The following is a 13012-nucleotide window of genomic DNA, read 5'->3' as shown; positions in this document are numbered from 1 at the left end:
CGTACATTGGATTGGCACTATCAAATTTTACCTTTTTTGTGTGTGGCAGTCGAGCTTGCACTCAGGGCTTGGGTGCTGTCCTAGCTGTTTTTGCTCAAGACACTCGATCACTTGAGTCACAGTTCTACTTCTGGGATTTTGGTGGTTTGTTGGAGATAAGAACCTTACAGACTTTCCTGCCCAGGCTGGCTTCAACTGTGACCCTTAGATCTCAGTCTCCTGGGTTGGGAGGATTTTAGGTGTGAGCCACTAGTGCCTGACTGAATTTACATTTTTTTAAAGTGTATGATTGATTTCTAAGTGGTCTAAACTTTTAATCAAGATGGACAGGACATTTTCACACATTGAATTCATGTCAAGTTTTTTAAATTATGTGGTATATGCAGATTTTTGAACTGCTGAAAATTTCTTAGGTATTTTAGTATTAGCTTCCAAATTAGTCTTTAGAGTTTTACTTCTCTAATATTACTAAATTTTCAATCTAGTGTAATGAATTTCAATATACTTTTTTTTTTTTTTTTTTTTTGCCAGTTCTGAGGCTTAAACTCAGGGCCTCGGCTCTGAACCTGAACCTTTCTGTGCTCAAAGATAGAGTTCTACCACTTGAGCCACAGTGCCACTACCCATATTTTCTGTGTATGTGGTACTGAGGAATTGAACCGAGGGTTTCATGCATGCTAGGCAAACACTCTACCACTGAGCCACATTCCCAGCCCTGTATTTATTTTTAAATGTTATTTTTCAGAACTCTGAAGATTCCTTGTAAATTCAATTAAATTGACTTAATATTTTCTAAGGAAATATGGTACTGTGCGTTGTCTCACTTATCTGTAGGATATGTCATTTGGCTGCACAGGCTGTCAAGAGACTTCTGTGCTGATTAAATGTGCAAAGGGTGCTTGAATAGATAGTCTCTCCTGGTGTGGAGTGAGGGTTATGTGAGCGAGAATGTTTTCTACTCTTATTTCTGGATAGCAGTGCTGTCTATTACAAGAATGAGCAAAATAATAGCAGGGCTGTCTTTTCTCTTTTTAGTTCTTTAATTGGAAATGTTTTTGTGTAATTGTTAACTGCCCCTGACTTTAGGAAATAATCTATTAGTACAGTTTTCTGGGGGGAAATTACGGACAGAAATAGAAAAGATTCTGATTAGTCTGAAGTTACTGAAATCTTCTTTTGTAGAAAATTACGGAAAACTATAAATGGTGATGGGAGCCGAGAACACAGCGGCACAGCCTCTGACAAGATGAAGGGGGCTGAGGCGCTGGCCCCCGCGCCCCGCAGGGCCGCCAGCTTCTGGGGGACACTCTTTGGGAACAGGTAGGGGTCTGAGATCTGACACTCACATTTTTGGATGCACAGCAGGACCCCACCGTTGGAGTGTGTGCAGTGCACATGACTGGAGAGTGATAGTTCTAGAAAGATTTGCCAACAAATTGGCTGGTGGGGGCCAGGTCGCCTGTGAACACCCTGCTCTACCATCACGTTTGGTCTGTTTGATTTTAATGCTTTTAGGTCACAAGATCACAAAGCACAGATACTTTAGGCTGTGTCAGGCAGTCTCGAGTAAAGGCTACATGGGCTGTGGGATGGGAAGGGGAATGGACTGGATTCCTACCTGGCTGCTGTGGGACCCTGCGGGTGGGACCTGTGAGGTGACTCTGAGGGGCTGATTGTTTGTCCCATGCCTCAGGCTGACCAGGCAGGCACTCCACCGCTGGACCGCACCTCCAGCCCTTGTCATCGGTTATGATAAGGATCGGGATGCTATTGCCTCCTGCTGTAGTGGGGACGGCAGCTGGTGCGGCCATGCCGGCTTCCTCCTTGAAGCAGAGCTTCCATACACTGCACAGGCTCACGAGGGCCACGCCTGGACACAGCCACGCTCTTCTGCAGTTACTTTGTCTAAGATGAAGTGTGTTCAGATCTTCATCTTTGCCCTTGGGTAGAGTGTCGATTCCTTGTGTTCCAGGCTTCTCCCATGTAGCCAGGAGAGAAGAATGGCAGGCGTAGTGCTTCACCTGGCTCACATGCTGACCCTCAGCCGGCAGTCACATGACCATGTAGCTGGAGGGATAATGGGACTGGAAGGCTCTGGGCTTGGACGCCCAGGTGGTATTTATGAGGGGGACGAGAGGTCTTGGGTTGGCCTTGGGTTGGAGTGGATGCTGGGAAAGTAGTGAACTGACTGCATAGAGTGAGCTACAGCGAGCTTGTTCTGGCTAATGGACTCTGCCGTCATGAGTAGTCTGCATGGAGGGTGTGTCCTATACTCTCAGCAAGCTAAAGACCTGAAAAACACAATTTCTGAATTTTGTTTCCAGCTGGATTGTGCTCTTCAGAAGAAAGTGATTTCATGGTAGGTGATACTCAGAAAAGTTGTTAACCACATTTCTAATTTTTTTTTAAAAAACAGGATAAAAAAGGTCAGGTTACTATCTAATAAAGTGACAGAAACGGACAACGACTCGAGTTGTCTCCGCCCGGCTGTGAAGAAGCAGCTCTGTCGGCCGGAGGGCAGGACATGGCCGCAGAGGGACAGAGCAAAAATGTCCGATGGGGAGAAGAGCCGAAGGGTAAGGGTAGATGTGTGGAGCTCTGCTCTCAGACTGTCTTCACAGCAGACTTCTGGGACAGAAAACTTCCTGATGATACTGGAGCAAGGAGGGTGTGGGCTTGAGGTTGATTTGGGGTGGAAGCCCGTGTCGCACACGTGCAGGGGCTGGGTGTGGAGATGTTGTTCCACCCTGTCTACCGGGCCTGCGGCAGCGGTGTGCCTTGTGTTCTTGTGCTCACACTAGGGCTGGGTGCTGACTTTGACCGGAGGCTGGTGAGGTGGGCGTGGCCCTACCCCGCCCACACCGAGGCTCCGGAGTTTCACGTTCCTGTCTTTCTGAATTTCAACATTTTCTTCTTATTGACATGAGGTGGTTGGCTAGTTTGTTCACTGTGCGTTCAGTTGGTGTGGCTGCTAGCTGCTCCAGCCGCTGTGCTCCCTTGCAGGAGGCCAGGCGGTGTCTGGGCAACAGGGTGTCAGACGACCCGTCCAGTGACGAGGACGGCGAGGCACACACCCAGATGATCCTGCTGCGCCGGAGCGTGGAGGGCGCCTCCAGCGACAATGGCTGTGCTGTGAAGAACAGAAAGTCCGCGCTCGCCGGCCACCTCCACCCTCAGGTGATACTCATTGCAGCCTCAGAGCCCGGGAGGGAAGTCCTATCCCCACGTTCTCCTGTAACGTGGGTGTGATTTCTGCAGGCAAAGAAGACCGCTATGCGGTGGTGTCACCTAGTGCGGGACTCAGACAGCCTGGCTGAGTCAGAGTGCGAACCCCCTCCCTTCAACCAGGTAAAGCATCTTCCCGAGATCAGTGGTTTTTTTTAAAGTGTTCTATTTGTTATTATAAAGGTGATGTACAGAGGGGTTATAATTACATAAATCAGGTAACGAGTATGTTTCCTTTTGGACAGTGTCACCCCCCTCTCTTCACTTTCTTCCAATCTTTCCCTCCAGTCCCTGCCACACATTGTATACTTGGTGTGCCACAGAGTGTCCAGTGAGCAGCAGCGCAGCACTGGATGCTGCCTGCGTTTGCCGGGGCGTACTCTTGGCTGTAGTGACATCCAGCTGTGGGCAGGGGCAGGGAGACAGATGCACACATGGTGCTGTTTAGCCCTAATCTGAAAAGCATCGTAGACGATGCTCAGAAAGACCTTGCTCAGGCCCTGAGCATCTGGGATGTGGAGTTGTTCAGGAAGTAGGGCCACACTATGGAGAGAGGAGAAAGGACCATTGGAAGATGGGAGCACTGCCGAGGGAGAAGGGGGTGGGGAGGAGGATAACACAGCCTTGGAGAGGTGGAGCACAGCTGAGGGAGGTGAGGGAGGGCAGGGACAGAGGGACACTGTCCCAGGCCCCACGGCTGCTCCTGGGCCCCGTGGAGACCCAGCAGGGTCACTCGCCTCCAGATGTCTGGGTGACACCCCAGCTTGGCTGTTACTAGGAGACACTCGAGGCCCGGCTGGCTGGAGAGCGGGCATCGGCCTGCGGAGGCCGGCGCTGCCATACATGACTCCTGTCCACTTTGGTTCACGTCACTGTTCTTAAGGGTCCTGTCCTGTTGGCCTCCCCTGAAGGGTACTCGGCCTGGCGTGGCTGGTGGCTCCCGGAGCCTCCGCCTGTCCAGAAGGGACTCGGAGAGCACGCGCCAGGACTCGGAGACGGAGGACATGCTGTGGGATGACCTGCTGCACGGCCCCGAGTGCCGCTCGTCGGCCACCAGTGACAGCGAGGCGGCGCAGGTGGGCGCCCTGCGTGCCGGGGCCAAGCGCGACCCCCAGGAGGACGTGTTCCAGCAGGTGTGTGGGGGCGGGGCTTGCCCACACTCGGGGGGGCAGGGGGACCCCGCTCTGCCCCACTTCTGAGGAGTGGGGTGAGAAGAGGGAAACGCCTCCACCTGAGGTTTTTCATTGCTTGGGTGAGTGTCTTCCTGTGGCAGTCCACCGTTCCTGTGTGAGCAGGCCTGGCCCATCTGCTCCCCCTTTTTTTTTTTTTTTTTTTTTGTCAGTCCTGGGGCTTGAACTCAGGGCCTGGGCATTGTCCCTGAGCTTCTTTTGCTCAAGGCTGGCGCCCTACCACTTGAACCACAGCACTACTTCTGACTTTTTCTGTGTATGTGGTACTGAGGAATCGACCCCAGGGCTTTGTGCATGCGAGGCGAGCACTCTACCACTGAGCCACCTTCCCAGTCCTCTGCTTTCATTTTTGTAGGCACTGTGTGAACCATTGCCTTTCTCTAGAGCATAGATCACATGATGCTTTCGTGGTCAGGTTTCAGTGTCACAAGTAGCCTAGACTCCTTTGGAGGTGTTTGTGGAGTTGTTGCTACCTTGTGTCACGTGGTACCTGTTGGCTTTACATGTGGAGTGTTGTGAAGTAGCTTGGCAGGACAGTTGGAAGAGTGAGCCCAGTAAGCATTAGACATGTGTGTGTACACGTCCATAGAGGGCCACAGCCTTGGCCTTGAGCCTCAGCACTCTGAAGACAGACCTCATCAGCCTTTCTCATGAAGAGCCACACTGCTGAGGTAGCATGAAGACTAACTAAGGCCTGGGCTGGCTGGGAGCTGGCAGGCCGCATCCTCCCAGGCTGCTCAAGTGTGCTCTGCTAGTTCATGCCCTTGTAAGGCCAGAGAAAGGCCTGATTTTCTTCCTAACTTCCTGTGCTCTGCTCACTTATCTGTCTTTAGAGAGGGAAAATGTGGAAAGGAGTCCCACCTCATTGTAGAGGGCAGTTAGCTGCTCAGCAGGTGGCGAGAGGCTAGTGAGCCAGGAGGCTCAGCCTTGCAGCTGGAGTCACCTCTGTACTTCCCTCCCTAGAACCACCTGTTTTGGCTTCAGAACTCAAGCCCCGCTTCTGACCGGGTCAGTGCCATCATCTGGGAAGGCAGTGAGTGCAAGAAGATGGACATGTCTGTGCTGGAGATCAGCGGCGTCATCATGAGCAGGGTAGGGTTGGACGTGGACCTCCTCCCTCTCCCCCCCCCTCCACACCTTCTGTACCACACCAACCGGCATCCACCTGCTGCTCTGCGCTCTGAAGTCGCAGAGTCCTGGTAGTATGTAGGAAATGGAAACAGGATTTCTGCTCTCCAAAGCTTCCTTGTCTCTTTGGCCCTCGCTTGTGACGAGTTGCGAGTTTCTGCTCATCTTCCTGTCCCTGTGGTGCTGGGGATGGAGGCCAGGGCTCCCCAGCCAGCCTGCATATTGAAATAGCGTTGGTGCCACCTCCATTGGCGGCAGTAATGCTGGGGCCCCATCCGTCTGCAGGTGAATGCGTGCCAGCAAGGTGGGGGCTACCAGATGCTGGGGAACGCCGTCACCGCGGGGCTGACCCTGTTCCCGTTTCTATACCGCCTTTTCCACGAGAAGAGCCTGGAGCAGATCAGGTCCATCTCGGCTGAGGAGGTCCTGGCGCTCTTCTGCGGGGCACCGCCCGTCATGCCTGTTATCATTCTGTCTCTTATTAATTTTTTTGAAAGACTGTGTCTTACTTGGATGTTTTTCTTCATGATGTGTGTGGCGGAGAGAACGTACAAGCAGGTTAGTGGATGAGAAGCAATGATATTTCACATACTTGTTTTGGGTCTCTTGATTTTGGTTTGTGAGGGTTTAATTCCTGTTATTGCCTGTTTATTGTGTGGGACATGGCTGCCGCCAGGCGGGCTGGCTGCTGTTGGGCATTAGACCATTAGGACCCCCCTCCCCGCCCCTCCTCCCCCCCACCCCACAGAGTGATGATGTTTTTGTAAAAGATGGTGGGAGTTGCAGGGCGCGGGTGGCACACACCTGTCATCCCAGCTACTCAGGAGGCTGAGATCTGAGGATCATGGTTCAAAGCCAGCCTGGGTAGGAATTTCCGTGAGACTCTTCAATTAGCCACCAGAAAACCATAAGTGGCGCTGTGGCTCTAGTGGAAGAGCGCTAGCCTTGAGCTGATGAGCTGAGGGACAGCGCCAAGACCCACGACCGACTACCCCCCCCCAAAAAAAAAAAAAAGATGGTGGGAATTGAGGATTCAGAGTCCCCAGCCACCATTCCTCACACAGTCCAGCTCATGCCCTGTGTTTCCGTGCAGTGTGCTCGCCAAGCCAGGTGGTAGGCGTGAAGGACATTTCACACTTCCGCACTGCCCACTCTCGGGGACCTCAAAAACGAATTCACCCATTTTAACACTTGAAGTAAATATGTGAAGAGCAGCGCTGATGGCTGTGTGGACTCGCAGAGACGCCTGAATGTTTCACCTTGCGATTTTTTTTATTTCACCTCCTGTAGAGATTTTTATTTGCAAAACTCTTCAGCCATATTACTTCAGCCAGGAAAGCTAGAAAATATGAAATACCTCATTTCAGACTTAAAAAGGTGGAGAATATCAAGATCTGGCTCTCGCTGCGTTCCTTCCTGAAGGTCAGTCTTCTCCGGGGACACCAGTGCTCGTGGTGTGCTGGGCAGAGGCCCCTGGGCTGTGGAGGTCAGCCTGGGATGGATGCCGAGTGGTGGGTATTGGAGTGTGTGGAAGTGTTGCCTGACGTTCTTGGAACGCTGGCGCTGGCTTGAGTGTGAATGGTGCGGTTGTCTGCCCCACAGAGGCGAGGCCCGCAGCGCTCTGTGGATGTTGTGGTGTCTTCCGTCTTCCTGCTGACGCTCTCTATTGCCTTCATCTGCTGTGCCCAGGTAAGAGTGCCCACAGCCCACCGTGCGCTTAGCTGTGTGGCTTTGAATGTGTCCACGCTTCTTTTGCTATTTTCGGATGCTGGTTAATTTTTCTAACAGTATGGGTGTGAATATGACTTTAAAATGAGGATTCAATTCAAGGTCATTTTAACTGTAGTTATAATTTTTTATTTTTATTGTTAGTCCTGGGACTTGAACTCAGGGCCTGGGCACCGTCCCTAGGCTTCTTTTGCTCAAGGCTAACGCTCTACCACTTAAATCACAGTGCCACTTCTGGCTTTCCTGTGTATGTGGTACTGAGGAACCCAGGGCTTCATGCATGTGAGGCGAGCACTCTAGCGCTGAGCCACCTTCCCGCCCCATTTTTGAATTTTTGATTGATAGAAAAGCTACTGTGATCTAGGCACTGGTGGGTCATGCCTATAATCCTAGCTCCTCAAGAGGCTGAGACCTGAGGATCATAGTTCAAAACCAGCCACGGCAAGAAGGTCTCATGAGACTCAAAGTGGTAGAGCACTAGCCTTGAGCACAAAGAGCTCAGGGACAGCAGACCAGGTCTGGAATTCAAGCCCCACGACCAACAGAAGAAGAAAAAAAGAAAGCTACTGTGTTCTGATAGCTGTGAACAGTGATTTTTTGTTTGTTTGTGCCAGTTGTAGGGCTTGAACTCAGGTCCTGCCGGCTGCCCCTAAGCTTCTGGCATTCTACGTCTTGAGCCACAGCTCTGTTTCTGACATTTTTTTTGTGTGTGTGTTTTTTTTTGGTTGTTGTTGTTTCTGACATTTTGCTGGCTAAATGGAGATAAGTCTTGCAGAGTCTGCACCGGTAGGCTTTGAATCATCCTCCTCAGAATCTCAGCCTCCTGAGTAGTTAGGATTCTAGGCATGAGTCACCATGCCTTTTTACTCTTAAGTCAACAAATTTTAAAAAACAACTAACAGGAAACTTGAAGGAAAAGAGGCACTCAATCAGTTTTAGCTTTTGTTTGATGTTAGTGATGTTCGATCTGACGTGGAGTGAAGAGCTGATTCCTAGGGTGCTGCAGCGCTGGGAGTGGAGGGCCTGTGGGGTGGGGTGGGGGTGGGATGTGGGCTCGCTGGCGCACTTGGCAGGGAACTGTGGTCCTGTGCCCCAGGGAGGGGGCTGGTCACAGCAGCCAGAGATGGCTGTGCCCCTCCTCACCTCCTGCGGTATCTGTGTCTTCTCCTCCTGCAGTATCTGTGTGTCCCCATGGGTTACCCCCATGGAAAAGGAAAAGTGCTACAGATTAAAGATAATACTTTATGAGCACTGAAACTCTTCGGCTTTGCATCTGAAAGCGTTCTTTTAAATTTGGTAAGGAATCCATCATGTGACTGAAGGCAGATTTAGAACTGAGCATTTATTGGGTTCTCTGTAGGTCCTCCAAGGGCATAAAACCTTCCTGAACGACGCTTACAACTGGGAGTTGCTGGTCTGGGAAACAGCCCTGCTGCTGTTCTTACTGCGCTTGGCCTCACTGGGGTCTGAAACCAACAAGAAATACAGCAACGTCTCCATACTGCTCACGGAGCAGGTAGGGCATGGGGGGGAGGGGCATCGCCACTGGGTCATGCTGCCCCTGCTCTAAGCACACTCATCAGGGCCTCACGCCTGCTCCAGGTCCAGGGAGTCAGGATCGGAGGGATGAAGAGACCTGGTTTTCTGCCTGTGACAGCACGCTTCTAGCCTGGCATTGTGGCCAGGATAGATTCAGGCCTCTAGAGGACCTGTCACCACCCAGAGAGCCTTCCAGACTCTGCCGCACCAGCCACAAGACCGCACCCAGGACTTGGAAAAGACTTGTTTTTCAGTATAATAATACCTTGTAAACACAGAGGAGCACAAAACAGTTTTATCTTTTTATGTTTATTATTTTTTGCCAGTCCTGGGGCTTGAACTCAGGGCCTGGGCACTGTCCCTGAGCTTCTTTTGCTCAAGGCTAGCGCTCTACCACTTGACCCACAGCGCCACTTCCAGCCTTTTCTGTGTATGTGGTACTGAGGAGTCAAACCCAGGGCTTCATGCGTGCTAGGTGAGCATTCTACATTCCCAGTCCCCTTTATTTTTGATTACAAATAAACCCAAGCTAAAAACATTTAGAATCATTATTCCTCCACCCTTTTCCAAATAGAGTGGAGAATTCTTATTAGGGAAAAATAAGGAAGTTAAACTGTTTTCTTTCCACATATGTTTAGGTTATTTGGGGGGTGAGACAAACAAGAGTTTTTTAACTTAAGGAATTTACATGTTGATTTTGTTGTATTTGTAATTACTATAAAAATGTGAATTTGTTGATGGTTTGGTAATTACCTTTGCTAAGGTTTACTCTGTCAGAGCTTGGGGGCTAGTATACATGGTATGTGCTCTCTGTAGAAGTAGTTGTTTGAAACTTTAAAAAGGTGTTTTTGATGATATGTGGGCTTGAACTCCTGGCCCCCTGCGTGTTAGGCCGACACTCTACCACTGAGCCGTGCCCTAGCCCTGTATATATTTTGTTTTGCTATGAAACTTAACTTTAATCTTTATTCCTTTCCTAGATTAATTTATATCTTAAGATGGAAAAAAAGCCAAATAAAAAAGACCAGCTCACTCTTGTAAACAATGTACTAAAGCTCTCCACCAAATTGCTAAAAGTAAGTAACACCCAATGACATACTTGTCTCAGCTTCTTTTTTCTTTGGTGCTGGTCCTAAGGCTTGAACTCAGGGCTGGGCACTGTCCCTCAGACTTTTTGCTCAAAGCTGGTGCTTTACCACTTAAGCCAAGGACACACCGAGCCTTTTCAGTGCTTTAATTGGAGGTAGGAGTCTCGCTGACTTTCTTGTCTGCATGGCTGGCTGGCACCATGGCCCTGAGTAGCTGGGAGGATAGGTGTAAGCCACTGCTGCCTAAGATGTCAGCTTTTCTGAGGAAACGCCAGGGATGGGTGGTCTAGACAGGAGGCCCTGGAGCTTGGGGTTCACCGGTGGAGACCATGGCAAGGCCAGAGACAAGAAGCAAGGCTGAGAACAGAGTGGCCTGGTCTCTGAGGTGACCAGGAGGGCGTGTCCCTGCCCATCCAGGAGCTAGAGGTCATGAGATTTTTCCATGTGAAGCAACCTATGCCGGTCAGTCAGCAGACCAGATGTGCCCTGCGCCCCGGTGCTGCCCCGTCGTGGGTGCTGCTGTCGGTGGTAGCACTGAGGACCCTGCACGGTGGCCAGCACCACCTGGCAACTTCTCAAGGCCTGGGCCTGCTTTCTGCCCGACCTCTGGAAGGAGGTGTGGTCGCCAAGGCAGAGGCCCTAGTGTCAGCTGTGTTCATGTAGTTCTTTGCACAAGAAAGATGATGAACTAAAATCATCCCCTCAAGTCAGCAAATCAGGGCTTCACCTCTTAGAACTCTGAGACCATGGTGACAGTAAATACCAGAATGAATAGATGTCAAATGCCAGCCTGATGGTTTGGGTTAGTGACAGGTAAGGAGAAATTATCTTCCTGCTCAGATTTGATGATTGGCAAAGTGTATCACAATGTTAAAAATTAAAGTGGGGTGCCAGTGGCTCACACCTGTAATCCTAGCTGCTCAGGAGGCTCAGATCTGAAGATTGTGGTTCAAAGACAGCCTGGCCAGGAAAGTCTGTGAGACTCTTACCTTCAATGAACCACCAGAAAACTGGAAGTCACAATGTGGCTCAAGTGGTAGAGCGCTCGCCTTGAGCTGAAGAGCTGAGGGACAGCTCCCTGGCCCAGAGTTCAAGCCCCTTGACCACCGGTACCAACCACAAAATGATACCGAATCCATCTAAAATGTGTGGTTCACTCCAGTGCCTCACGGACTCTGCAGGTGATCTTGGAAAGGCAGGTGTGCAGAGCATGTCTCTGCGTGTATCTCATGCTAGCTCTTGCTTTGTAGGAGCTGGACACCCCATTTAGACTCTACGGGCTGACCATGAACCCCCTGATCTACAACATCACGAGAGTAGTTATCCTCTCTGCCGTCTCAGGAGTCATAAGTGATCTTCTGGGGTTTAATATAAGAGTGAGTGCCTGCCGCCACGGCCTTCCTGTCCTTGTGTGTGCGGGTGTGCGCGTGCATCAGGAGGCTCGGGTGTGAACGTCTGCTGATGCTCTGCTTCTCAGCTCAGCTCTCCTCATCCACACGTGTAGAGCACTTAGCACCGTTGATGAGGTGTGAATTCATGTCACTTTAGTAGCACAGGCTGGAAGATGTTACCATGATCTCAGGTAGGCATGAGAACCCATGGTCAAGCTGCACAGTCATTTTTGATCCTGCAAAAGATGCTTTTTTTCCTAATCTGTGGCTGGGGTAGTTGATAGTTTTTCTCTGAAGTCATGAGACTATTAGTTTTAGAACTAACCTGTTAGCTTTAGAACTAACTTTGTTGATGTTTTCTTTCTTAGCTGTGGAAAATTAAGTCCTGAGTCCTGTCCCCGGACCCCCTGCATGGCGTCCGTTAGTCCACTGAGAGACGGCTGCTCTCGGCCCTGCCACCTGTGTACCTCTTCGCCTTTAGCCATGTGTGGTCAGCAGATGACAGACACGGTCAGTAACAACGTGTTCCAGGCTAAGACAGCCATTCCAGGCACTTGAGAACTGAGTTGTACTTACTGGAAAGCCTTTTGGGTAGCTATGGTTGATGCCTAAAGTTCAAAGCAAGTATCGTATTGGAAAGATGTACACTCGGTACTTTTTTATGATAGTCTATGGAATCGGGCATTTCTCTATTAAAGGGAGATCAAGCTATTTTAGGTTGAATCCAAATAAAAGAAAACTACTGGATAATTTCCGTTTCCAGGCTTATTTTGTGATTAAAAGCAAGAAAAATATCTAAATTGTGAATCTCTTATTTGAGGAGAAATTTGAATTAGCCCCAAATGGCACTGGCTATGTATCACGCGCACGCTGGCAGGGCCTGGGCTCTGCAGAGTCACATGTGTGCAGCCGTGTCAGTGCTCAGGGCTCTGTAGGGAGGGCCTCGGCCATGGCATCTGCCAGGGAGGAAGTGGCCACAACAGACTGTTTGCTGTACTTCTCCAATGTGGGCAGGCCTGGGAAACCAGGGATTGGTTTTGTTTTTTTTTTTGGTTGGTCGTGGGGCAGGGCGGCCAGTGCTCTACCACTTGAACCACAGTGCCACTTCTGGTTTTCTGGTGGTTAATTGAAGGTAAGAGTCTCATGGACTTTCCTGTCCAGGCTGGCTTTTGAACTGCAACCCTCAGATCTCAGCCAGGTGTGGGCCACTGATGCCCACTAGGTTTATCTTTTCACCCCTCCATCCCCACCCGGTCCTGGGTTTGAACTCAGGGCCTTACCACCTGACAGACAGGTGTGGATTTACCGTCAGTGTGAGCACATGTCATGATAGGAATTTATCTTTTCCTTGAATAGAAATTAGCCAGGTCTTGAAACAGGCCTAGGCCTGGTTCATACAAAGTACATACAAAGTATTAAATGAGAGTCACTCCACAGCACTTCATTCTCAAAGCTTAAAGTTTTAAGAATAATGTGAGGGCCTGTGACCTGATGCCTGCACACACTCTAGATTTCCAGTGAGACCAGCTTCTCTTGACAGTGCAAGAAGGCAAATGATTTAACAAAATTATTTCCTCTACAGTGGATGGTGAGAAATAGGTGTAACAGTAAAAGTCTAGCTCTGCAGGTGAAGTCACAGGACCAGAACCTCCCTGACAAGCCAGGGTTTTGAATGTTTGTCACTTGGAGGCTCAGCTCCTTGACGACTCAGCTGCAGCTTTAA

General features: G+C 50.2%; 1 protein-coding gene across 5 annotated transcripts in view; it reads left to right on the top strand.

Moving 5' to 3' along the window:
* The window catches only part of Phtf1 (putative homeodomain transcription factor 1), a 31364-nt gene extending 19325 nt beyond the window's left edge, over positions 1 to 12039 (top strand). For 2 of the 5 annotated variants that reach the window (XM_070006372.1, XM_070006371.1), the window contains 13 exons: positions 1183 to 1320; positions 2417 to 2576; positions 3004 to 3177; positions 3259 to 3348; positions 4137 to 4358; positions 5379 to 5507; positions 5829 to 6101; positions 6834 to 6965; positions 7146 to 7232; positions 8632 to 8787; positions 9791 to 9886; positions 11149 to 11274; positions 11658 to 12039. In XM_070006372.1, the coding sequence (XP_069862473.1) occupies positions 1183 to 1320; positions 2417 to 2576; positions 3004 to 3177; positions 3259 to 3348; positions 4137 to 4358; positions 5379 to 5507; positions 5829 to 6101; positions 6834 to 6965; positions 7146 to 7232; positions 8632 to 8787; positions 9791 to 9886; positions 11149 to 11274; positions 11658 to 11678 (1804 nt within the window). In that variant the 3' untranslated portion in view covers positions 11679 to 12039. The remainder of the gene's footprint in view (positions 1 to 1182; positions 1321 to 2416; positions 2577 to 3003; positions 3178 to 3258; positions 3349 to 4136; positions 4359 to 5378; positions 5508 to 5828; positions 6102 to 6833; positions 6966 to 7145; positions 7233 to 8631; positions 8788 to 9790; positions 9887 to 11148; positions 11275 to 11657) is intronic. The other 3 variants (XM_070006374.1, XM_070006373.1, XM_070006375.1) reach the window with 3 other exon arrangements.
* The last annotated feature ends 973 nt before the right edge of the window (positions 12040 to 13012 follow it).

This window comes from Dipodomys merriami, unplaced genomic scaffold, assembly GCF_024711535.1.
Source record: "Dipodomys merriami isolate MVZ:Mamm:240054 unplaced genomic scaffold, mDipMer1.0.p SCAF_7, whole genome shotgun sequence".
Lineage (NCBI taxonomy): Eukaryota > Metazoa > Chordata > Mammalia > Rodentia > Heteromyidae > Dipodomys > Dipodomys merriami.
The sequence above is the reverse complement of the archived record's forward strand: the minus strand, read 5'-3'. Positions and strand labels throughout refer to the sequence as shown.